General features: G+C 43.5%; 3 protein-coding genes across 4 annotated transcripts in view; all 3 read left to right on the top strand.

Moving 5' to 3' along the window:
• The window catches only part of kcnab1b (potassium voltage-gated channel subfamily A regulatory beta subunit 1b), a 35100-nt gene extending 25331 nt beyond the window's left edge, over positions 1 to 9769 (top strand). The window contains 8 exon segments of the mRNA XM_056421730.1: positions 478 to 521; positions 3257 to 3343; positions 7512 to 7597; positions 8182 to 8302; positions 8392 to 8486; positions 8648 to 8768; positions 8882 to 8970; positions 9074 to 9769. Of these exon segments, the coding sequence (XP_056277705.1) occupies positions 478 to 521; positions 3257 to 3343; positions 7512 to 7597; positions 8182 to 8302; positions 8392 to 8486; positions 8648 to 8768; positions 8882 to 8970; positions 9074 to 9163 (733 nt within the window). The 3' untranslated portion in view covers positions 9164 to 9769.
• Positions 9770 to 11214: 1445 nt separating this feature from the next.
• Positions 11215 to 23190, top strand: pask (PAS domain containing serine/threonine kinase). Of its 2 annotated transcripts, none has more exons than XM_056421815.1 (21): positions 11215 to 11500; positions 11687 to 11908; positions 12217 to 12446; positions 13376 to 13546; positions 13633 to 13767; positions 13866 to 14000; positions 14204 to 14438; positions 14798 to 14979; positions 15070 to 15199; positions 15524 to 15695; positions 16566 to 16786; positions 17041 to 17170; positions 17775 to 18343; positions 18433 to 18575; positions 18673 to 18840; positions 18969 to 19094; positions 19189 to 19323; positions 19420 to 19619; positions 19990 to 20123; positions 20858 to 21007; positions 22533 to 23190. In XM_056421815.1, exons 2-21 carry the CDS (start codon positions 11707 to 11709, stop codon positions 22694 to 22696), a joined length of 3732 nt encoding a protein of 1243 aa, XP_056277790.1. In that variant the 5' UTR covers positions 11215 to 11500; positions 11687 to 11706; the 3' UTR covers positions 22697 to 23190. The 2 variants fall into 2 exon arrangements, with proteins under 2 accessions (XP_056277790.1, XP_056277791.1); XM_056421816.1 differs by having other exon boundaries at positions 11481 to 11500; positions 11683 to 11908.
• Positions 23191 to 23576: 386 nt separating this feature from the next.
• Positions 23577 to 25941, top strand: mterf4 (mitochondrial transcription termination factor 4). Its single transcript, XM_056421193.1, has 4 exons — positions 23577 to 23637; positions 23903 to 24314; positions 24435 to 24619; positions 25434 to 25941. Exons 1-4 carry the CDS (start codon positions 23611 to 23613, stop codon positions 25830 to 25832), a joined length of 1023 nt encoding a protein of 340 aa, XP_056277168.1. The 5' UTR covers positions 23577 to 23610; the 3' UTR covers positions 25833 to 25941.
• The last annotated feature ends 192 nt before the right edge of the window (positions 25942 to 26133 follow it).

Here is a 26133-nt window from a genome sequence, read left to right as displayed (position 1 = left end):
TTTAGGATTAGTATTAGTATTTAGTTTTTTGTATTTAGTTTTGTGTTTTATATTTATTTTCATTGATGCTCTGATGTGCACCACTGCTGTGATTTTTTAAATTTCCCCACTGTGGGACGAATAAAGGAATATCATATCATATCATATAAAGTTGACATTGTAATGAACCTGTAATATATTTTATATTATACTTTCAACCAAGTGATTGTCCAGTCCTTTGCCCCTGCGTATGTTGACCTGCGTCTCACCGAAGCCGGGACTGGCGACCACAAGCCTTGTGTGCACAGACACACTGCACACTTTGTGCTCTAGCCGTGGGCTCCCTGCTGAGCGTTGAGTCTGTGTAGTTCTCCTCAGTGGTGTGTTTCAGGCTCTTGTTTGGCTTGATGATCTGCTTACATTCGTGAGAGTTGTGTCTTTGTGCATGAATGTGTGGATGCATGCGTGGGAGCTGACATTGTTTCCCTCCTGTTGCAGAGCAGAGACAGAAAGAGGCCTCAACAGAAAACACATCATTGAAGGTAACAAGTCGATTTCCTCTCCCCTGCGTTGTCCTTCCCGTCACCCCATCACGAGGAGTCCCGCTGCACTCCTGTAGTCTCACGCCATCCATTAGAGAAGGGTGCAGTGCCCCTCCACTACTTGTGTGGCACATTTCACCACAGGGTAATACATTAAAACATCTGCCGCCACCATCATCCTCACTCCTGGTTGTGCATCCCACCACAGGCCAGTCAATGACATTTACTGGGAATGATGGGGTGCCACTCTGTAATGATCAATATCAAAGATCAGCACTGATGAACTGTGGGGTGCAGGGAAAAGTCAAATTCTCTCTAGCCACCAGCTTGTGTGTTTAACATTTTACTCTCAGGACAAAGACATTCTTTGATCGTTTCAAAGAGACTTTCGCAAAACACAAAATGTAATGCATTCATTGCAGATGCAAGTAGAATAGCTTTGTGGTTCATTATCTCCAAAAAAAACATCAGCTCCAATAATAGACTTTCTCAGCCAATAAATTCCAGCTAATCCAGTCGACAGCAGACACTGCTCGTGATGGCGTTGCAGACTCCGATTAGGACCCATGTATCGGCTAATGGGCGTTTCTGGGAATGCAGGAGTGCAGTTGACAGAGGAAGGAAGACGTGGTTGGAACGTCGGTAAGGAGAGCAAAACTCTCAGCTGGGATTAGCAGGCGATGATGAAGCCTCTGGCACTAATCTGCCATGCACGCTCACACATGTTCAAAAGAGCAAGAGTGTCTTTTTCCTTGGCTCTCTACCACTCTGCTTTCCTCCTTTGTGGCGGTCTCCCGTGTTCACTTTTCATCTTTCATCTAGTCTTCTCTGTGTGCGACTGGCGGCTGATCTGCTCACAATACTTTGGTGCCATCTCTTCTCCTCTCCTCGGCGTACAGCGTTTCCCTTCAAACGCTGAGCGAGAGAGAAAGAAACGAGCACAACCTTTTCTCTGATCCCTCGTCTTTTTTATCATCCTCTCAGCTTTGAGTTTGTTGTTTCCTCCACCACCTGTGAAATCTGAATTCATTTACACTGATCTTCTTGCCGGGAGATAGTGGTGTGAACTCTGCTTTACACCGATTCATCTTCTAAAACTCTAATTGTCATTCAGACGTGTCGTCCCATAACCATGACCACAGTAAACCAGATGGACAGTGGCCAGTAAGATTCATGTGCGAGCTGGAATCAAAAGATGTGCGAGGCCAGATGCAGCTGGCAGGCCTTAAGGTCAACTGTCCCTTTGCCATGTTTATGAACATGTTGACTTTAAATCCCCCAGGGTCTCACCCTGTTTTTACTTGTACCTGTTGCTTTGGTTGGAATGAAAACATGCAGGCACGTGCACAGATAGAGCCCTAGTGGTGCTCAAGCACCGGCCCTTTTGCCCTGGATGAGAAAAGTGCCCTTTTTGCTGGAGCCCACTTTTTTTTCATTCATCAGGATTTAAGAGTAAAAGCTTCTCTCTCTGTCATCAATTCCCCCCAAATGTGTTTTGATATCCAACGGGGCATTTATTTGAGTTATTGTGAGAATTTCTCTGGATACACACACCCGTCATCTTCTTTGTGTTGTATAAATGCCGTTTAGACAATTTCGAAAGTATGTTGAAAGTGTGTGTATAAATGTCACGAGAATTCACAGCTAGAAAGTAGCAGCTAGACTATGCTAACAATGCGAGCTCTCGGTGTCACGCTATCCTTGTGCCTCATTGTTTTATGTGTTATGTATCTCTTTGTTATGTCTGGTCCAGTCTTACAACGACCAATCTTGTAGAAAACGGACAACACGGCTTAGCTAAAATACATTTTAATTAACAGTAAAGTAACAACACAAGTGATCCAAACTATAGTTTTTAGTCTTTATTACTTTCAATAACACATTTTCGCTGCTTCTGAATTTCCTCTTGGCTGTTGATGACGATCAATATCGTTCATTTTGAAAATGACGTCAGAGGGCAATACGGATCTGTATCAGACCGGCGAGGAGGGCGATCCTGGCTGGCATGACGACCCATCAGCCAATCAGAACGCTTGTACTGTTGTTGCCATATAATAATTCATCTTTATTCATAAAGAAAATGTAAGCTAGCGGTCTAATCCTGCCCAGAGGAAATGCAGGTCGAGGACAGCTTCATCGGTGTATTGCTGCTTATGCTTCAACTCTTTTTTTGGCAATGGATGCCCTTTTTGGGGGTTTGAGCACCTGCCCCGCAAAATGTCTGTGCACGTGCCTGAAAACATGTAACTTTCACTCTTGTTTTTTGGGGGGGTATATTGTTGCTCTGCACTAGAAACCATCACAATTACTTAAAAACAGCAATAATCAGTTATTATATGAACATAATAATATAACATGGTGACTTTATTCCTATTTCTTATCTACATAAGGAGAATTGGAGGGTGAAACATGCACAAATGTGATTATCACTCTTCATCTGGAGGTCAAGGACAAAGTGTCCCTGTCCAAAGGTGTCAAGGAACAAATTCTACAGTAATAAGTCGGCTTGGTCCACGGGTAGGGGGAGTATTAATTCAAGGCTTTTTTGGGCTGTGTTGTAGCCTTATTTCTAAGGGTTTCAAATCCCCATTTCTAAATATGTGTTGATGTGTCAACGCTGTGGTTGGTAACACATGTATTGTATATAGGCTCATGCACATGACTCCTTTTGACTGTGTTCTTCTTTCTTTGACTCGCTTACATCTTTCTAAACATCTTCTTCCCTCTCATTTCAGGTTTAAAGGGTTCCCTCCAGAGGATGCAACTGGAGTATGTGGATGTGGTTTTTGCCAACCGGCCAGACAGCAACACTCCCATGGAGGGTGAGTGAAGGCTGTCCAGCCCCCGTGGGCTGGTTGGGACAATGCATGTTGTTCTGTAACATGAGAAGGTGAGACATACAGACAAAGTCCCCAGCCTCACCGGACCGGTGACCTTTGACTTTGACCAATAGGGTTTGTCTTTGTTGTTGTGTGTGTGTCTACCACTGACACACACACATTTAAAGTAATGTGACAATCTTGCCTGATCTCTCATCCTCTATTTTGGTCGGGCCTCTCCCTCTCTTTCTCTTTCCGTCTCTGTGGGATCACTAGTTTCCACAGGGCCTCTGAGCTACACCCACTCCCAGCCCTCCCTGTTCTTCAGAAGCAGGATTATCTGCCCCCCTAGGGGGAAGCTGGTGTATTTTTGTGCCGGTCTCACTAGATACAAGCTCTACTGTGCACTCCAACATGCTAATGATGCCTTTCCCACACATCCACATTATGTGGCCATTTTTTTTCTTTGACACACTTCCAGCTTCTTCTTCATTACTTGTCCATTATTTGTGGCCATCACAGATACTTGGGCCCTTCTTCGATCCAGTCCTAACCCTCGTCCCCAGGTTGTATGTGGCTGAAAGGATGTAGTCCCACTGGGCTCACAAACATATTTCCCTGTGATCCAGCTGACCGTGGGAGGTCAATCTGTCATACTTATTGTTCCCGGGGCCTTGCTGTCGCTGGTCGTTCTGTGGACAGGCAGGCAGACCCTGCAGCCTGCTCCATCAAACCTTCTAGTAACCTGTCTCTGCAGATAATGTCAATTCACCATTGACAACTGATGTAGAAAAGTCTAATAGGATGGATGGATTGATTGAGAGTCTGTCGGAATGATCAAAACTGCACAGGAAGGGATGATGGATGAAAACGCTCCGACAAATATAAAGATAAATAGGCTGTTTTGCTTTCAGCAGCTGTGCCACACAGTCGCTCCATGAATCAATACAAAACATTGTGCACCTTTTCTTCATCCTTCATTACAGGCAAGGTCACTGTCATACATCACTGTGTAGAGGGTCAGACACTTTTAACGAGAGGCAGCGGGAGAGAGGCATTGCATGAACAAACGCACAAAGAAAAGATTTTCTCAATAGCTTCTCTTGGAAACTACTTGAAGTTATCGTGCTCACATGCAAAGACACGGGACATTTGCAGTTCAGAGGACTTGTTATGTACATGTCTGAGATATTGATTCACACGCCCAAATGTTCCTGAAACTTAATAAAGGATTAATAGATTAGATCATTAATAAAAATCACTTGCTCCAAATGTAGTATTAAGATAGGAGTAGGAACAGGTGTGTGTGTGTGTATTTGTGTGGAAGCAGTATTTGTATGTTGTTCTTGTGACTTTAACTGCTTTCGACTCTGTGAGACAATGTGTGTCCCCTTGGGGACAAAAAACGTGATGTCATGGCTGCAGAGTCTCACTTTGTTCCCATCACCGCTTCCTTGTGCCGTCCACTTATCCTTCTTGTTGTGTTTCTCTTTCTCTTCCCCCTATTTGTTCTTGACTTTGTCTTTTGGATTACATCCAGTCTAACAAGCCCAACCTGTGTCACAAATATCCAACGTCCATCTTCCGTTCCTGGATTGAAGCCCCCTCTTATTTCCTCTCCGGCTGTTGCAGCTGTCCCTTAAAGTGATGAAACGGTATAGAAGTTTTTCCCCAAGTGGTTAAAGGCCTCGCTGGAATTTCATGTCACATGTCATAGCTCTCATGCTATAGCCCATATGAAGAGAATGTTCCTCAAGGAGAAGCATCTGTACCTTTGTCAGCTCGTTGTTTTACTCTGCATATCGTAGACTGCAGAGTGAATTGTCCAAATCTCAGCACAATATTGCTTTCAGCATTTTTTTTTGACAGAGCAATATGTAGGGAATGTTATATATTCAATCAACTTCATATGAAAATCCTGTGGACAGAGTAAATAAAGAATGGTAAACACAGGCGGAGGAAAAGACCAGACACGGCATCAATAAATATGCTTTGTACCGAGCCCTCCAGCCAAAAGCAAATGAAATGCTCCGGCCACAGCATACTAAACACAAACCCAAAGTCACCCGGTCATCCGGACCGGAAGGCTTTGGGTTTCCTTCAAGGGCCAGGATGTTTCAGCAATAAAGAGCAGCATGCAGAATCATTCACCCACTCAGTACCTCAATAATTATCTTCATTTTGGATCCATATTTAAAACCTTATTTTCCATGTTTATAGTACTAAGCTGGGCTCTTATTGATCACCACCCTGTAAACATTTGCTTCAAAATGGTAAAGCATCTCATAGACTCATAAACATCCACTACTAAGACACCAGTCCAGACAAACACGGACATCTGATTGTGTTGCTGAATTATGTATTCCACACTCCTCGCTTCACTAGAAGATCACTGTGATACTGCTGGCTGAAGTTAGGAGGAGTCAGGAACATGTGACTCAGTGAGAATCCTAGAGGACGAGCAGATTAATGGCAGTTTGTACATTTGTATTTAAAACACAAACAGAATGCATGTCATGCGTGTGCTCACACAGAAATTGAACACCTAACCTATTGAGTACATTATACCAATACCAAACATTAAGTAATTAGTCTCAAATATTTAAAAAAATGTGGTTGCGTTACAACACAAGTTGTACATTGTTGTGCCAGTAAATTGAGAATTAAAGGAATCGTTGGCTATTTAGAAAAATAAGTTCATTCATATTATTGCCAAGAGTTACCTTTATATCGGTTGGTAAATAAATAAAACAATAGTTATCTTACCTTACCTTAGTTTAATATAAAGACTGGAGACAGGGGAAATAGCTCCCTGTTTTATCTAAAGATCACAAATTGGCTTTACAGCACCAGCAAAGTTCACTAATAAACATGTCATGTCTTGTTTGTTTAATCCGTATAAATATCACCGTCTATTTCTTAGTCAGGGCAGTAATTTATCGGAGTCCTGTCTGACTCCAGGGGATATGGCATTTTGATTTGTGAGCTCTAGAGGTTCTGGCAGGCAGCTGTAAGACATACCTGGCCGCGGGCTGTGTCTGCTTATTGGCCGTACAGGTGTGGGAGTGGTAGTTCATATTCATAATAATACAGTGCATGTTTTTCATACCCACAACTTGCCCCACTTCATCCTCCTTGAACCTACACGTGGGTGAGGTGTTGTTGTTGATGGTGTACGCTGGATATCTCACTTGAGCACTTTGCTCAGTGTGTGAGCGTCTGGTGCTGGAGTCGATGACGCGGACTCGTGAATATAAAATGTATCTTCAGAATGGCCAGTAGGTATGTGCACAGATGTTGTCACTGAGGTGGATTAGTGAGTACTCACAAACTCTTGTGAACTGTATGCGCCGCTGAGGTTTCTAATTTGGTTCCCTAATCTGCCCTCTGTCCTTAGATTACTCAAATTCCCTCCCTTCCCCGCTTCTTCTTTTGCATTCACAATTGATATTGATTTAATGTTGCAGTTGTTTCATTAATGCATTTTAAGTATAACTGCAGACCAAAACCAGCAATTATAAACTAATCATTACAAACTAAAGTAATCACATTATACTGTATCTCCTTGTGGTTCTCTTCAGTTATTGGAGAGTGTGTGCACACATCAACAGGCACACTTTCAAAATAATAGCAGCATTTCTTCCTGAGATGGGAGATACCCCTGGTTAAAGACTCCTTTGAGATATAAATATCACAGCAGCTTTTATTAAATATGATTTTGGTTATTCACTTTTCCACCCACCATTCCTTACCCGGGCACACACAGCCTACACAATCCACTAAAGGGCTCTGGAGCTGATTTCAGCCCGTACAGCTGTAGCTATGATTTGTTTAACTGCACAAGCAACATTCTGCCAAGGTTGGCTGAGTCTCTCCCTGCAGCGTTTGGCCATATGAAGTCCCAGCATGATCCCAGCAAAGAAGATATCGGTTTATACATGAGATCACAAGAGGCTGAATACATTTCAAGGAGCATCTTTGTTGTTGCAGTTCTGGAGGTGCCCGTTTTCCATAAAAGCTTTTCTGGATGTCGTGCAGTCTTCTTTAAACCTTGTCCAAGTCTTCTGGGCACGGTATTAAAACGGTTTTCCTGTAGGTTGTATAAAGGTTGTGATTGTGTCGCCACCCACTGTTTGATTATTGACATTGTTCATATCTGCTCTTTCTACAGAGATAGTGAGATCGATGACACATGTGATCAACCAGGGGATGTCCATGTACTGGGGGACATCCCGGTGGTCTGCACTGGAGATTATGGTGAGCGATAAAAAAAGAAGGTATTTGTGTATCTCCTTGCAAGCAACACGATCTAAAGAAATAAAATAGCCTGTAAAAAACAAAGAGCCCAGGTTCTATTTAAGGCAATATATTGATACTATTGCTTTTTGTGTATCCCTGCAATCATACCTTTTTCTTATTATGAAAACACTTTGAAATGTTCTGTCTAAATTACCACGACATGTAATTACAAAGGCAGATATCTTCCAGAATGTTTTTTAGAAAATGGCGTTAAAGATGACATCATCTCTATACAGCCTATATGTGATTTATGATTGCTCAACAACACAGAGAATACATCTGTAATGATACAGAGCACCGTGGATATCTGCTATTGTATCTAGATATCTATTTTGTTCACACTAATGAAGCAATCAGCACTTCTGTGTACTTTAGAAGGGGGCAAGGAAGTAAAATCATCTGATATGTTGAAGCACATGCCAAACAAAGAGTAGCAGGAGAACCACAACCAAAATAATAGTCTTCAAACACAACAGATGCACATGTTCTTTAACTCATTAAAGTTTCCCCTTTGCTTTTTATTCCCTTTTCATTTCAATTAGGAAGCATATTCTGTGGCCAGACAGTTTAATCTCATTCCACCAGTGTGTGAGCAGGCAGAGTATCACTTCTTCCAGAGGGACAAAGTGGAAACTCAGCTGCCAGAGCTCTACCATAAGATAGGTAGGTCTCTCGTAAGTTTCTGAAGTTAAGCTTTGGTGAACAGATTTAGTGCTGTATAGTGTTGCTCAGTGGCTCTGCTTCTGTCTTAGGTGTGGGTGTGGTATCCTGGTCCCCTTTGGCCTGTGGAATCATCACTGGGAAGTACGAGAATGGTGTCCCAGAATGCTCCAGGGCCTCAATGAAGGTACAGCTTCAATTTATTTCGACCACCTGCCTCGTTGTCTACATGTTGTATAATATATTCTTTTGACATATATACAAAACAGAAGTTAAACTGGTTTTGCGTGATTTCTTCCTCATTTTGAGAAAATAATTCAAAATCTCATTCTGGTTCTGCTCCTCCAGCCATACCAGTGGTTGAGAGAGAAAATAATGAGTGAAGATGGGAGGAAACAACAAGCCAAGCTAAAGGAACTGACTCATATCGCGAAGAAGCTCGGGTGTACTTTGCCGCAGATAGCCATCGGTAAGAACATCCTCGGACCCTCGACTAAACAATCCTGTGTTTCTCTTCGTACAGTCTGAAATCATGACACTATATTAACAGCTGTACAATCTCCTCCTATCCCCGATCGTTAGCCTGGTGCCTGAGGAACGAGGGAGTGAGCTCAGTGTTGCTTGGATCCTCCAATCCAAGCCAGCTAACAGAGAACCTGGGAGCCATGCAGGTATAACGATGTTTCCTGAGCCTGAATAATACTGAATTACTGTACTGTTATTTGGTCCAATCCAACAGCATTGATCGTGTGCTGCGTGTTGTGCACCGTGCAGGTGATTCCAAAGATGACAGCAGGCATTGCCTCAGAAGTGGACCATATACTGGGAAATCGTCCTCACAGCAAAAAGGACTACCAACATTAGGATGGACACTGTTTTCGTGAACTATGCTCCAAAAGCTTATCCGAGCTCACTTCTCACAGCCATGGCACCAGAAGTGTGTGCCCAACTTGTGCTTGTGTACGCCGTATGACTGTATGTGTGACTGCATAAGGTGTTCTGCTTGGCTCCTTGTCTGTATGAGGATCAGTACTCATTGTTGTAAAGTGAGCTACTTGACGACACATGCATGCTACAGCGACAGCAGCCGGCCACTGGACTGAACAACAGTTAGAAGATCCAAGGAGATTATTTCAGCAGAGGAAATTATCTTCTGCTCCAACAAACTGCTGAACCACAAATTCAAAGGATCATAAGATTAGATTAATGGTGAAATAGATTACTGCTAATGCTCAAGCTGATTGAGAGCTTGCATGTGCCAGTTACCGAGCAGTCATGATATTCTGAATGAGGGTGTTGTTAAACCAAGAAAAGAAAATGTAAAAGGCATTTATTGTCCACAGAGTATCACACAAACTCATGGTCGTGCAGTAAATACATGAAAAATAGATGGTGTATCAAAATGTACCCAATGTTACAGAAATCTACTTAACTAGATGTTTGTGATGTGAAGTAAAAAACAAAATCAATGATGAGTGTGTAAATGGGTCCCAGCAGATTGGATTACATGCTTACATTTCCCATGGCAGCTAGAGTTGACCTGTCAACAAGTTACATTATTTTAGTAATGGATTAACTATAATTCTGCTCACAATGTCGCTAAAACAAAGAGAGCTAAGTTAAACTAAAATATGTTTCAATGCATCTGTAGGGACTGTTATGTAAATTTTTTATTATTCAGCACCTATGTCAGAATGAGCTTTTCAACTCATGTTGTAATTATCTTCTTTTTCACTTATGCAAAAGTACAGCACAGTGTACTTCTCCATGGTGCCCCTTTGACCAGTTTTTCATTTGGACTACGCCAGACTTTCTGTCAGGAAGGATAGTCAATGTCTGATTCATCAAATTCCAGTCTGTATTGTGGCACAAACTTGGATCTAGTCGAAGTTGGTGAGATCCTCATTAGGGAGAGCGTGTGAATTTAAGAAGTAAAGCCATGTAGCTAATTAAGAGACTAAAAACTAAAACTAAAAAAAGCATATGGACCCCTGCAATCATTGCACCTGGAATTCTTGCCCAACTTGTCTCAGATGCCAGTTTAAGCCTACGTAATGGGAGGATCTTTGTAATGCCTGTTCAAACATGTATTGTAACGTCTCGGACGTTAAGGCACTGATGACACGGAGACGGGTCGACGTTATTAATCCTCACTTTATTAGGCATCCACCAACACAGACAGCGTGCTCCTCTCAGCTCAGCAGCTCGAACGTCAACAACAACAGTTCCCGTCAACCACCCTTAACTCCCGTTTTCCGACAGGTTAACCCCGCCTCCCCTCTGCTCCGCCAATCACAGGCACGCCCCTCGACCAGCATGCACGGTGCCACACTGTGATCGACAGCCACTTCACAGGGTCGCTACAGTATTTTGGTGTCCTTAATCAGATGTGTACATACAAATAAAGAAGATATAATTATCATATAGTATGTTTTAGAATATCTATAGTCATTTTCTTATGGATGCCTTCCAATTTGCCCCTTACGAATAAAAAAACCCAACTAAACTAGATGTATTGTTTGATTAAATGCAGTAAAAAAATAGAAGAGACTTGAAGCAGTCATTGTTACTGCTGTTGGGGTTTGTCTGTATCCAGTTGTTTTATAATAACAAATAGTATTTGAATTATTTATTTGACTTTTTAATTCACGTTTTATGGCTATCTTATATATTTATTAATTGTGTGTGGAGGGGGCGGGGCTGTTTTGTGACATGGTTCCCATGGAAACAATGCCGGGCGTTTTCGGTGAATCGTCCAATGAGGTGTGGTTGTTTAGTAACGTGGTCTTTGATTGGCTCCAAAAGAGCTGAGAGGCCTTCCTTGAATCTCCTCGGCTGCCGCTAGAAGCCCGCGGTTTACAAAAGCTTCTGCTGGACGAAGTGAAAACAGTTTACATACAATCGCATTAGTTTCTTCACTAACCTGCTGGAATGGTGTAAAAGTTCTGCTCACGCCACAGGGACGTAATCTCGGACTAAAGTAGTTGAAATTGCAACACTGCAAATTTACCAACCAAACGCCGCGCGACTTGGTTGTGTTTGTTGTGGCAGTCGCGTTTACGATAACAGATGGCTAGTTAGCCGGAAGGCGCAGTGGAGGTGACGTTACCTTGCTACCTTGCTACCTTGTCAACGAGCGTCAACAGAAACTGCTGTTCCCTCGTAGGAAACACGCCTCGCAGTTTCTTTCTACGGCTCGGGGTGAGTGTCGATTCGCGCTTAATCTTCACATCGGAGGCTAATAACCGAGCATCTAAATATGTTTTTAATGCAAAATGTTATCTGTCAGCTGAACCTGCCGTAATCTGGCAACCTGTAAACACACACTATTGTTCAACGTTGCAACCATTAATTATCTCTATATGGGTCAATAATTGTCAAAGCCAGCTGGATAATCAACAACAACAATGTCGCTGTCGACTGAGGCTTTTCTGCGGGGCAGCCAAAGCAACAGAGGTAAAGGAGACACTATCTGCGTGGTGCCTGACCTCAGCTCCGACCTGGAGGATGACTTTGCCCTGAGTCAGTCCTACCCGTGTACTCGCAGAACGTTGTACAAGAAAGGCCTCAGGGCCGTGCCGCGTCGGTATTATGCTGGTTCCTTGAGCGGTGAGTGTGACATAATTAGTTGTAATTGAGAGAAGAGGTGACAGATTAAACAGTCGACACACAAATAATCTGCAACAGTTTTGACAATCGATTAACATTAAACAATTGACCAACATTTTATATTTGCTCCTTTTCTTTGATGCAATTAAGTTGACTAATGGCCATATTTGAGTTTGGACAAAAAAGTCAAATTGAGCTAATATGAAAATACATTTTAGTTTTCTAATTGTGAGAATAAGAGTGCGAGAAATAGTTTGTTATTGATGATAATATTACAAAAGTGATGTCCCTGTTTTTTTTTCTTCCAGATGAAAGTTTAGATATTTGCACTTCTGTCGCAGCAAGAAACCTTCAAATCTCAAGCTTACATCGTGGCTCCAAAGTCCCCGTTGTTTCCCTGCCACATCCATCCACTAAGTCAGAGATGGAGGAAAGCTTGTTCAATCAGCTAATCTCTGAAGATTTTGGCCTGTCCGGATCTCCGTCTACCCTCAACCCAAACAAAGTTATTCTTACGGTCGACCATAAAACTAGAGAGGTACTGTGTCCACTTTCGGGTTTTCTATGGTTTTGAGTCTTAAGTGACGAATGGGACATAATGTTGTCACCGCTGTAAAACTAGATGCAAGAGCAATCGTGCAGCACCAATGTAATGTTATGTTCCCTAAAAGTGCTTGTTTTGCCACCGACCGGCTCGGATTGTTATTATAAGTGTCTAACAACATGATGGAAAGCACCCTACAGATCCACTCCCGTTGGTATGGTGTCCGAGTCCCGCTCAAGGAGATCTCCAGTTCTGAAATCCAAATATCGGGCAGCAGCAGCGCTCACTTCTTGCAGCATTCTTCCTCCTGCAGCAGCTGGGTCTCCATGCTCCGCTCCCACTCTCTCTCTTTGTCCACCCTTACATTGGTAGTAGCTATTCATCCTCAAACCCTGGCTCAAATAAATATGGCTAGTAATTGAATTCAAAGACCTCATCCACACGTCAAAGTCGTCTAAATATTCAGCCGTGACATTGAAAGTCTTACAGATAACACCAAGCCCCTCTTTCTGGACTCTAACTCAACAAACTCTGCCTGCCATTGCCACGGTTGTCTTTACGCAACACGTCACCTTAGGAAAAGGCCACTCCCAGAGCGAAACTCTTTTCATTATGTCAGACACTGGCAAAAACAAGGACTTTTAGTGGACGTAAATTGACGGTGCCAAATTGCCCCGACTATAATCGCATTGCAGGCTGTGAGCCGCTGCCGTCTGCTCTTTCTCAATAATGGACCAATTTGAGAAATTGCTGTCCGTATTCGTCAGTTAGACACAAATAATTGGAAAATAGGTTTAATATCCAAGTTGGGGGAAAAAAACATTGTCCTTTAATTACAGCTGTGACGACTGAACAAAAATTGGTCAACCAGTATTGCAACTAGAGCATGTGCTGTAAATGTCTTTCTTATCTTAATCTTTCAGATTGTGTCAGCTAATGAACAGGCCGGCCAACTGCTCGAGTGCACCACTAATGAGCTGATTGGAAAAAAGCTGCTCTCTATCTTGAAGAAAACCAGTCAGGTCCTGGAAGAAGCATTGGAAGAAGATTTTCCCATGATGGATGGAGCTGTTGTGTCTGTGTCTGGAAAAGTGGTAAACACATGCGAGTTAATCTTGACCAAACCTTTTTCTTTGTTAAAGTGTTTTTTTGGATGTTTAACGTGCCATTTATTCCGTAGGTGGATGTTGTGACATTATCTGGAGAGATGCCAGTGTCGGTGTGTACCCACAGACAGTCACCAAAGGAAGATCACTGGCTCGTCATGATGGAAAGTGTGCAACGGGTTTCAGCCTTTCTGTCCTTTACACAAGACGTGAGTATGTGAGCCGTGTGGTTTTTCTTTTCTTTTTTGCATTTTTCTTAAGAATTCCTGCATTCATTTACATTCTTCTGGCTACATTTCCTTTCTAGGGGAGTATCCTAACCTGTGACTTGGCATTTGCCCATCTTCATGGATACCAACATCCCGACGAGTTGAAAGGGCTGTCTGTGAAGGAGCTAATCCCCTCTTTACAAATCCCCCTGCACAGTAATGCGTTGCCCAAAGTAAGCACACTTTACAGCGCAAACTTTACCACTCAGCGAAGGAAAGCTCCCTTCCTTAAGCTTTGCTTCAAGTTTCTGTTCATCAATATGCTTCTTAGACAGTTCAGGAACACACAGAAAAGAATATAATCCCACACGGTTTTAAGCTCAGGTATTTCTGTAAATCCGTCATCCTTGACTTTGCATTTCTTTCCTTCTTTCAGATGCTGAGGATTCAGAAAGTGTGTGGTAAAAGCAGAGGGGGTGCATCCGTCCCACTGTGTGTCAAACTTCAGGGGGCAGTGGTATGTGGGAAGCCCCAACATCAAAGCAATGGGACCGGTTGCACCTGCCCAGCCGAGTACCTTGAAAGATCAGGTGCAGAGGAAAACCGGCCATGTTGTCCACTCACCTCTGTGTGCAAGTCAAATGGCTTAAACCCTGAAAAGCCATCCTCTGGTAAGGTGTTTTATTTTTTTATAATGCTAGGTCAGAGAGGGATTAAAAACACTCAATATTGATAAATTGGTGCAGTATCCACAGCAGATGTAATGCTGCTGAAGCCCTGAACGTCCTGCAGTGTATATACTCCTCAGCCTTTTATAATAGGAAACGTATACACACACGAGAGGTTTTCACAGCGCTGGCTGATACTGACTCAATTAGCTGGATCCAATATTGGTGACAATGTTTAACCAATCAATTATGCAAAATAGTCACTATTGTGTAAAACTATGCACCCCAATAGACGCCACTCATCTTGTCCCGTAATGTAACGACGAATTGTGCTTTTTCAATGCGTGTCTGGACTCTTCCAGAAGTGACCGTGGACAGAATCGTCCTCTCCCCCAGCCCTGCACTGGAGTTCTCCGGAACAGTTTGGGTGTTTGCTCCTCTGAGCGGTCTCCTCCTGCTCCGCTCCGATGGCTCGATCTGCAGCATCCACGACCACCTGGCTCTCAGTCTGTTTGGCTATGATAAAGACGAGTTGCTGAGCAAGGTGAGCCGACATGAGCCGCCGGACAAGGTTGCTTCTGATTGACTGCCTCGCCAACTCTCACTTCTGTCTCTGCCGCTTGTCCACCAACAGAACGTCACTTTTCTGATGCCCGGTTTCTTCGGCTGGACGTCTGACGCAGACAAAAAGACCAGCTCCTTCTTTGCTTCTCAAGCAGAGGTTAATAAAAGTAGAGCCTCGTCCAAAATGTCAGGGAAACATGGTGAGCATGTGTGAAGTGTACAAGATGACGGCTCTTTCCCAACCCACATGTAGTGATTAGTCTAAACTTGTAATTAAGGTGGGCACAGTGTCAGACTTTCAAAACCTCCAGGTCTAACGACATGCTCAGGCTTCTGTGATGTAAACAGTAGATGTGTCATATACGACCAAACAGGCATGTTGGCCATATGCACCTCACAAAGGGGTCCCTTAATGTCAGTGCTGCCACTCCGTTCTTTCACTCTCTTGATTTTTTCCTGTTCTTTTTGTACTAGTGATACAGTCCTATTTGTTTCTATGGTGTTCTATAATGTTTGCTCCTTAGACCCTTCCTCACTGGTGGCTGGTGATATGGCCATGGTGCATCAGGCTGTCCTGGGAAGAACCTCCACAGGGAGAGGCCGAATCTTCACTGGAACCGACACCAGGCTGGAGAAACCAGGCAGCGTGTTGTCCACCCTTTCTCCTCCTGCTGTCACCTCCACAAGAGAGTTTACGTAAGTATGGCCAGCAATTGAATTTTAAAGACAAAACTTTTCTCCCAAGGTTCTGAGTCCTGAGAAAGAATATGAGCCCTCGTTCCACTGTGCAGATTATCTAAAAATAGGTAGTATTCATCAATCCCATCCTTCACACGATACACATGCGGTATGATTATAGTAGGACAATATTATTCATAATAGCCAAGCGGGTATTGTGACATTTTGGGAGCGAAGAGTACAACTTACCAAAATGATGCAAATGGGAGATATTATTGACGTATAAAAAAATGGTGTATATATAGATATGTCCTCTTCATTAACTACCTAAATGTGTTTAATCAAAAACTCAACTACTTCGTACAACCAACGAGTTACAAACGTCATGACTGTGACCGTGTTAAACCTGTTCACAAAGTTATGTGCCAGCAGACATTAATATTAAACCGAATCCTTGTCTGTTCTTATATTTTCTTTGACTAATCGACTTCACACAAGCTGCTGTACCAACATCCGCAAATCTAAAAGCAGCCGACTGCATAAATATTTAATGTGCCTGTCAGTAAATATGAAAACACAACTTAAAGCCAATATTCAATAAGATTAAATTCATTGTGAATATAAGAAGTGATGATTAAATGTTACATTTACAATAGATTATCTTTGTCATATATGGAAAAATAAATCTTGAGGGATTTATGGATGAGTCTGAAATCTATGAACGCACTGAATATAAGCAACATCTAGCAGAGATTTAAATTGCTCTTTATGTGCACACGTCTGACAAAATATATTTTCAAAACATATCTAAGACTAGATACCGCTTATAATATGATCATTACATTGTTTTTTACCCCGACTGGCATTACAATGCTTCTTTTCCCTCAGGACTGATGACACTACAGAGCTGATGGAGGAAGCAGCCCGGGCGGCTCTCGGCACCAACCAGCTGGACGGTGCTGATAGCACTCAGGCACTCCTCCAGACATTTGCCTTGGTGGAACCTCCAGAAGACGAGACCTACTGCCTGGTAACCACCGGACCACCACACCATAATAAAGACCGGAGGCATGGCGGTGAAGTTCAACCTGCCATCGGGATCATCTCGGGTATGATGTGACTTGTAGTTTTAGTTCACAGTAATTTACTTGTAGTTCTTCCTTCAAACCACAAAACTAAACTGAGCTTTATATTGGCATGGGTACAGAAACTCTCACCTCAGAAACCCAACACAACATTCTGTATACATGTTATGTGTAATTATTTCATGTTGTGTGAAGTCATTTCATATTTACAGCGAGCAATGATATTAAAATAGCACTCTTTGAACATTGTTCGGTGTTTTTTGTAATTTCTATTTCAGACACTCCTGTTCAGAATGGCCATGCTGTTGTCAGGGTGGGTGGCACCTCTCCTGACAGAGGCAAAGCCCGTCACTTATGTAGCTCCGTCCTCCAGGACTCCAGCTTTGAGGTCATCTCACTGGAGAGCAGGTGGGGTTTGTTACAAGTTTCTCTTCCGTGTCTCAAGAGACCATTCTTTCCAATTTTAACACCAAAATATGTACCTTGCTTTAATTTTATTTGCATGTAATCACTAAATCTCAAATTATATTGTTAAGACAGCCCATTAGTTATTTCCATTACTACGGCTAAAGATATTGATAAATCAGCATTGACTTGCATTCTACATCACGAAAGAAATGGATCTTTTTTTAAATTTTTCAGCGCCTTCAAATTGGTTAGATGACTGCATATGTGTGGAATTCTTCTCAATCTCAATTTAGTCAATAGAAATAGGGAATTGTATCTATCCGGCCATGGCAACCTAAAAATAATTAAATAGCTTCTATTTGGAGTGAATAACTGTTCACTTGCGTCACAGACAAGTAGCTAGTAGCCACTAAAATATGCCAGAGTTTTCAGTGACACGGCAGCTTGAGATTGGAAAGAAAACCGTTAACATTCGTCAGAATGTTCTTTTGATCAAATCGCGCCATCTGGATTTGTTTTTGTTCTTGAAAGATTTGCCATTTGATGTTTTGCCATCAGTTGTTGCTGTTCTTCGTCATCAGTTTATTGAAACTCAATTTCCCAGGTCGTCCTCTGGCTTCTGTGAAAAGTTTGCTGGCCATGGTGGTTCTGAGCCAGGCCCGGCAGAGGAGTCTCGCTCAGCACACATAGTGGACTCAGCCAGCTGTTTTCTGGACATCAACAGCAATGGAGATGTGGTGACCCGGGCCCTAGCCGACCTAGATCTGAGCAGTAGTATAGAGCTGCTCAGTTGCGGAGGGTACAATGATGATAAGGAACACTCCATGACATCCTGTGATACAGATGAGCTGCTGCGTACCCCCTCCCCCTGCGTGGTCGGGTCCGACCTGGAAGCTGAGATTGGTGTCGAGGCCAAAAGCTCAAGTGAAGAGCGAGTCGAAAACAACCAGGGCGAGAAGGATCAGTGGGCAGCTCTTTCTACAATTCACAAAGAAAAGAGTCAAGAGTTCCGCATGACAGTGAACGACGGTAATCAGTCACTGGCGGACATTCCTGCCACATCGACTCCGAAGAAACAGAAGGGGAATGGACACAACGGCGCCTCAGACACCTCACGGATACTAGAGGGCCGATACGAAGGAACCGCGTACCACAGAGATGGCACCAGAGTAGGTCGGTACGACTGCCACTGTTAATCTTCCCTCAAACATTCTACACATGGTGTGAAAAAGCCTTGAACCAGTACCCTATGTTCTCTCCAGATGTGACGTGTGACGTGTGCAGGACTAACCTCCCTGACGGAAGCTCCATGTTCTGTGTGTGGATGAGTCGGCCCGGCCAGCAGGGGGCACTACTGCATTCAGATCGACCGCTGGACAACCAGTCCGGAGCCAGTCTAGGAGAGGTCAGTGTCCACATGGCACAAACTATCTCCTCTATCCAAATGTGAAATATGTTGTTCTGCTTTCAAGTCATGTATCTGTACTCTTCTCCTCCTGTAGAGGATTGGTGATGCCAGTCATGGGGAGGTGTTACGCTCCACCATGGATCTCGAGCAGTCCCAAGCCTGTGACGGGCAGTTTGAAGAAGAGTACGAGCCTCTCAGAGCTGTGGGGAAAGGAGCCTTTGGGTTTGTCTGGAAAGCAAATCGTCGCTCTGATGGAACAGAAGTAAGGAACTATTTTCATTAATGCCAAAACATAACCCTTTCTTCATGTATATACAACATGTGTACTTAGAAATATGTGTTAAATATATCTCAAGATTTGCATAAGTGTCTGTGTGTGTGTGTGTGCAGGTGGTAGTGAAGTTCATTAGCAAGGCGAGGATTGTAAGTGACTGCTGGGTAGAAGATCCCATGCTGGGACCAGTCAGCCAGGAGATTGCCATACTGACGCGAGTACAGCACCACAACATCGTCAGGGTAACTGGACTTTAAGGCTTCAAGGCTATCATTTTGTTATGCTAAATTATTTAGCTCATCCTGTGTGTGTGTGTGTGTGCTTGTGTGCCACTAGGTGCTGGAGGTGTTTGAGAATGGGAGTTACTTCCAGATGGTGATGGAGAAACATGGAGACGGCTTAGACCTGTTTGAGTTCATAGACATGCAGCCCAGGCTGGATGAGCCCCTGGCCAGCTACCTCTTTCGACAGGTATGTCCATGGGCAATGAAGTGGACACGGCGGGAGCATCGGCTCCGACGCGAGACGCGTTCATCAGTCTGAACTGGGTGTTCTGTCTCTCCCCAGCTGGTGGCCGCTGTCTTCTATTTGCGGTCGAAAAACATCCTTCACCGGGACATAAAAGACGAGAACATCATCATTGACAAATGTTTCCACATTCGACTGATAGACTTTGGCTCTGCTGTCATGATGGCTCCCAGGAAGCTCTTCTACAATTTCTGTGGCACGCTGGAATACTGCTCCCCGGAGGTGCTTCAGGGACATCCGTATGTACATAAGACCTGGGAGCGACAAGTGATATTTGTTCCAACAAATAAGGACATTTCATATTGGTTTGCTCCTTTTTTATAGCGTGTTTAGTTTAATGGTGTCCTTGTGATTACACAGTTCTCCCAAAGCCGCCTTAAAGCAGAATCTAGGTCAAGGCACTGTTTTCCAGTCCTGTATGACTTGCATGACTCATTAACCTTTACGATGTACAATGAAACTATATGGAGCTTTAAGGATATACCGACTGTAAAGTAACAAAGCCGTACACAGACACTAAATTAACTGGGGAATACAATGTTGCTATGTTTTCCATATTGCTTAATATCTGCTTATTTAAATGTTTTTGTTTTCCTTGTTTGGTTGTAGCTATGAGGGTCCGGAGCTGGAGATGTGGTCTCTTGGTGTGTTGCTCTACACTCTGCTATTCAGTGAGAACCCTTTCTGTGGCGTTGGGGAGATCCTGGACGCCAAACTAAAGCCCCCGTTCCCCGTCTCTCCAGGTATGCTGCTCTGCTCGTGGCGTGGTTTTCAATAACTGTCACGTAGTAAACTTTACAACAGTTGGTTAGGACCCCTGAAGGCAAATAAATATGGAGGTGTGAAAAATATACATACTAAACTAATTTAATTTCTGAGATTAAGTATACATTTATGAAGAAAAACAAGAAAAAAATTGTTCTTTCTGTGTTCGTTTAGAAACATAAATAAATACTAATATTGTACAAGTCCCAGGAAAGTGGAGACAAACAACTTTTGGCATATTTAACGACACAAGAGTGTCTTAATTCAGCAGAGCAGAATGACACGTTACTACAAACGCACTGCGTTTCCGTAGTTACACACGGATGCTCTCACGGGGCCGTGCCCAGCTGCCACCGTCGGTGTGAAGGGGAAAAGCCACAGGACATGACCGCTTGTGCTGAAGCACAGATCCTGATGAACTATGTCCTGACAGTTTGTGGGGAGAGGGATGTCTGGAAGAGGATGGATGGAGAATCTGATGCAATATCATATGTGTTGCACTCGCGGCTCGCCTTCAACGGTGGCATCTGTGGTGTGATGAGGTTGATACGACATTGAGAAATGAAACAATGAGACGACATTAACAAACTCAACTTTTATTGTGACCAGGGTTTTGCACTCTGACAGCCCTAATACGTTGTCATACAAATGACCCGTTCCAATCTCCAAACATGTTTCTTCTGCGCTGACATTTCTCTCTGTTCCCTCTCAGACCTGCATGGTGTGTTACGTGGGCTGCTGCACCCTGATCCCCCTCAGAGAATGACTCTGGACCAGCTGCTGCTGCAGTTCTGGGTCAGTCAGCCCATTTCACTGGTAGAGTACAGCTGGACAGAGGTGGTCGCTGCAACTCAGAGCTACTGTAAGTACTCTAACACAAGAGCTAGCTTTTTCACTTCAGATACTATTGGACTCAACCTCTATTTAAATATCACCTTCTTTGGACATTTTTGAAATATTTGTAAATTAATCTCTTTGCATCCTAATTGGTATAGAATGATATATTAATCCTTAATTTCCCCCCCTTGCTTTAACAAGCTCCTAACTCCCCTGAAATGATTGAGTAAACTCTCTCTGGACAACTGCTCGTGGCTTTCTTAATGTTCTTGAACTGGACTTCAAATACCTATAGAGCGTATTCACGTGACGTCAGAATCTCAATCGCGCCATCTTGGGGTCCCACTTATTAAATGTCAGAAGAAGTTGACCTGGCTATCGTGTCCGCTGTTTGATTATGCGAGAGCCCAGCAACCTCATGTCCTTCTGCATTACCAAAGAAAGATTTCAGCGGTTGGAATTGAATATTCGCAACGCTTTTTTACCTGATTTTACTCGCTCAACACTTTGTGGTTAATTCGCTAGTTACCCCTAGTTACCAGCACATAGCCCGGTCACATTCCTGTAAAACAGTTTTCATTTCCGCTATCGACCATGGGACATTAACAACTATTTCTGCGTTATACTTGTTGTGGAAATACCACAAATGTCGGAACATCAAGCGCCCCGTGTCTGGGTTCATATATGATCCGTAGTCGCAGCTCCGCCTCCAGGACGAGTGTCTGGATGAAGCCGCTTCCAGCTCCTTCAGGACCAGCAGTGACTGTTTGGTGGCCGTGCTGAGTGCTGTTCCCATGGAGCCAGTGTTTTATTTTACCTTGAAATGAATCACAAAGTAAAGGCAGACATCGCCCGACGGAGTTGCCATGTTCATGGCTTCCTCCCAAGTTTCCATCCACAGTTCCTTTTGCGCAAGTGAAAGACATTGATTTTCGCTCGGCGAAAAAAGCAAAAAGAGATTATTGACGAGTGTGTCAATGGAAACGTGCCCACAACCCGATGCATCAACAGAAACACATGAGAACAGTCCTAACGCTCATACGCCGAGTGAAGCCCAAGTAGATGCATGACAAGTTGAAGTAATAGCCTGTATTGTTGCGCTGATAAACCCATATTCTGAATCATTAGTCCCACATCCAACAATGAGGCACAGAACTATAATCACAAGGCACACCGCTTTGAACTGACATCGTGTCTCCTTCAGGATATAATGGTCATTTCTAAGGGAAGAGCGGCATACAAACAAGCAAAACAATGCCGTGGTGGGACCCCAACATAGCCGCCAGAGTTTGTTGTGGTCACGTGAGTGAATACGCTCTATACCACCAAATGTTTTAAAGTAGTAGGAAATAGCACCTGGCCTGGCTTGTTGATTTTTTTGTTTCATTTTAAAGGTTTGTGAATGCACACGTCATTGGTGGATGTTTTGTGATGCCACACCGTTTGTTTGCACCGACGTCGCCATCCAGAATCGTACATCTGTTGTCTCCGTTGTTCAAGTTGAAGTCAGTCTCAGCTCATGTACTCTGGACCCTCTCTTCTTTTCACAGATTCACCAAACCCCCTGGAGCCCATTTCGAAAGTGTTTATCGGGCATCACTTGTTCCCAGATGAACATGACGAGACTCTTCCTGATGATGAGGTGGAAGATGACGATCACATGTTGTCAATGGCCCTGGAAACAGAGCTTCAGAAGTACCTCCATTCAGACTAAAGACTGAATGTGTGTTCAACCATCCGTCCGACATTTAGTATGAAGTGCAAAGTAAGAAAAGGGAAGCTTGTCTTAGTCCAAGCCCATAATCAAACACTACCGAATCGAGAGTAGTCTTTCAGAGACAAATTGAGTTTATACAGCTGGATACCAATGAATGAATATAATTTTCACGCTGTTGTTCAAAATGTTTGTAATTAGTGGTTTTATTCTTATATTATCCATTAATTTATTCTTTTAAATTAAATATAAATTACAATCATAGTAATTGTTAGAGGGACCCAGAAGTGACCACAACCTTGAGTTGTTCACCTCAGAAAGCTGACCGAGAATGTAGTTTAATTGAATTTAAAGGAACTGTTTTATTATATTAATCCATCTTTTCTGTTTTGTGTTCATGATTTTAATTTTGAGGGTTTTAAATAAAAATTTTAAGTATATTTACAATATTTCATCTATTTATTTGTATACGTGAATAAATATTTGACCACAAATTTCTTGCTCTTTGTTTTATTAAGGAACTGTCTTGATCAAAACTGCAGAAAGTTTGTCACGTAAACATTGTAAATGTACTATATAATGGCCGTCAGCACCCAGGCCCCCAGCAGTGTGTGCATAATGTAATTATATATATATATATATATATTCTAATGGCAGCACAGTAAAAGTCACATTGCAGATTCTACCATGGGGATGAATCAGCTGAGTGACACCTGCAGATACACAAAATATAAGCTCTAAATTGGATTTAGTATTTAATATAATTGCAAATATGTTATGTTAGCTGAAGCTACGGTTAAAACAATTAATAAGCCCACCTTGCTTGTGCATAAAGTCGTCACTCGAAACAAAGCGGAACCCTTGTTCTCAGCCTCTGAGGCTGAACGACGGAAGTATATGTGCGACGGACAAGCATGGGTACCCGAGTTGCTGCACGTCAGGTGATTACATTTTAAAAGACATGACCCTGTTAATATTTCTCCAACTTAAAGTTATTACATAGTCAAACGGATGACCCGCGTAATTTAAGAGATGTCGAAGAAACGACTGACAGCCCTCATACTTCCGCTGTAACCTTCATGTACGCTAACTTATGCTAACAACATCACAGCGTACCTTCTACACAACAGCGGCCATTGTCCCGTCCTGACTGTGTACCAAAATCCATGGTCCCCCTAATAAAGCGATGACTTGTTGTCCCACCAGGTTCTTCGGTGGGCCGAGATAAATGCCACCTCCTCTGTGTTCAGTCCCCTGCAGCCTCTGTGCACCGGGTGCAGATTGCTCTGCACCTCCAGCAGCCAGAATACTCTGCAGCAACTCAGCCATGAAGTCGCTCCTCAACCCAGGAAGCCAGTCGCGGATCTGTCCCTCCGCTCTCTGGTTGATATGGGGTTCACAGACTCCCAGGCAGAGCGGCTCTGCCAAGCCACGTCCGATCTCAGAGGAGGAAGTGTGGCCCGACATGCTCTGTCAACCCTCACGGCTCTGTTTGTCCTGGGCCTCAACCCTTCCAGTGTGCTGAAAGTGCTGGAGAAATGTCCTGAACTTTACACAATCAATGAGTCGCAGCTCCAGCAGCGCATAGGCAACCTGCGAAAATTAGGTTTGGTTGAAGGTGAGCTGATGATCTTTGTGCGGCGCAGTTTATCATAACGTTCTGGAAAGCATTGCTGTCGGTGCTGTCGTCCTGATTAAACCTGTATGTTTACTTCTATCCCCCCCCCCCCCCCCGTAGGTAGTCTGCAGAGAGTGGTGTGCTATCACCCCCAGATCCTGAGTGTGCCTGTGAAGACCATAAAGAGTGTGGTGTTGTTCCTCAGAGAGAAGTGCCAGTTTACCGTCCAGCAGGTCACCGACATCCTCAGAGATAGTCCAGCCGTGTTCCAGGAAGAGAGGGTTCAGCTGGAGTACAAATTTCAGGTTGGCATGTTTGGTCATTCCCTGATTCCAGCTTCTCAGCTGTAGATTTTTGGATTGGACAAAACAAGAAAGGCATAACAATTGACAGATGTGCCTTTTATTCAAAACATATTGAACAAATGATCGTACACTGAAGCGAAATCTGAAATAATTATTGGTTGCAGGCCTAAAAAAGGTTGACTGAAGATGTTTTGACTTCCTCAAAACCCACCCAAACATCACATAAGGGGTCACAGTCGTGAAAGACAAGACTCTTGTTGTTCACGTAGCTTTTGTTAAAATACAAACGAGACACAAATAAAAGATGCAACACGCACTATCTACTTTTCCACCATACAAGAAATCAACATACTTTATTGTTTTGCTCTACAAACCCTGTAGCATTGTCATTGCCATCCACAGTTTGATTAGCTTTTTTGCCCCAGGTGTGAGCAGCACATCCATTCCCTTTCAATGTGGGACGATGGTGCACACTCAAAGCCAAGACTTTTTTTCAGTTTGGACACTACATTTGCTAAACCTGCTTAGATTGTAATGTGGGCGCTGGTATCGTACCCCCTCTGGTGGCCATAAATGAACTCATCTGTCTGGCTGAAGTGGCTCTGAATAGATCACACTGTTGTTATTACGTAACATATGACTTGGCTGTCTACAGAATGGAGAATGCTTTATTTCAGTTTTTGTTCTGCTTTAAACCCGAGAACAGAACATTAGGCCTCTAATAATCTGACGTATCCCATGTAGCCTTGATTTTTTTTGAGATTCCAAAGTGATGGTTGTTTGTAACGGCATGCACTGACTCATCTCTCCACAGTACGCCTACTTCCGGATGGGTGTCAAACAGGCGTGGATGGTGAAGTCCCGGTATTTTCGTTTCCCTCTGGACGAGGTGCGCGGTCGACACGGTTTTCTGGAGCGCAGGGGCCTGTATCAAACCCCGGACAAGAAGGGCCAGACGCTCATCATCAACCCCAAACTGGACGACATCTTCAACGTCGACGAGGACGGCTTCCTCACACATGTTGCCAACGCGTCGGCAGAGGAGTACCAAGTATTTTGTAAAATGCTGGCAAGAGAGTGGCAGGAAGAACAGCGTCAGCATGGCAGCGTTGAAGCCGATGGCGACGATGATGAGATCGAGGAGGATGAAGAGGACGAAGAGGATGAGGAGACTTCAGGGAGAGGTGGCTACATGAAGAGGAGAAAGAAATGACAGCGCGTTGTGGGAAGGGCTGAGAGAACTTGTTCAAAGAGGAAGTTGCTTGATTTAGAAAATGACATATATGATGGTGATGAATGAACTAATAAAACATTTTAATGTATTTGCTGGTTGAACCCAAGTGTGTCATTAGGTGCTATAGAACATTCTTATCTATAATACACATGGAAACAATGTCCATGTTATTGGTACCACAGCGCGTTCTCTTTTGTACCCGAGCCACTCACAGATGGGACTGAGTGAAGCCTCCAGTGCTCAGGATGTGATGATGTCAGCGTGGAGCTGATAGAGGAAG

This window comes from Pseudoliparis swirei, chromosome 8 (assembly GCF_029220125.1).
Source record: "Pseudoliparis swirei isolate HS2019 ecotype Mariana Trench chromosome 8, NWPU_hadal_v1, whole genome shotgun sequence".
Lineage (NCBI taxonomy): Eukaryota > Metazoa > Chordata > Actinopteri > Perciformes > Liparidae > Pseudoliparis > Pseudoliparis swirei.
Note: the sequence above shows the minus strand (reverse complement) of the source record. Positions and strands in the feature narration are given on the sequence as shown.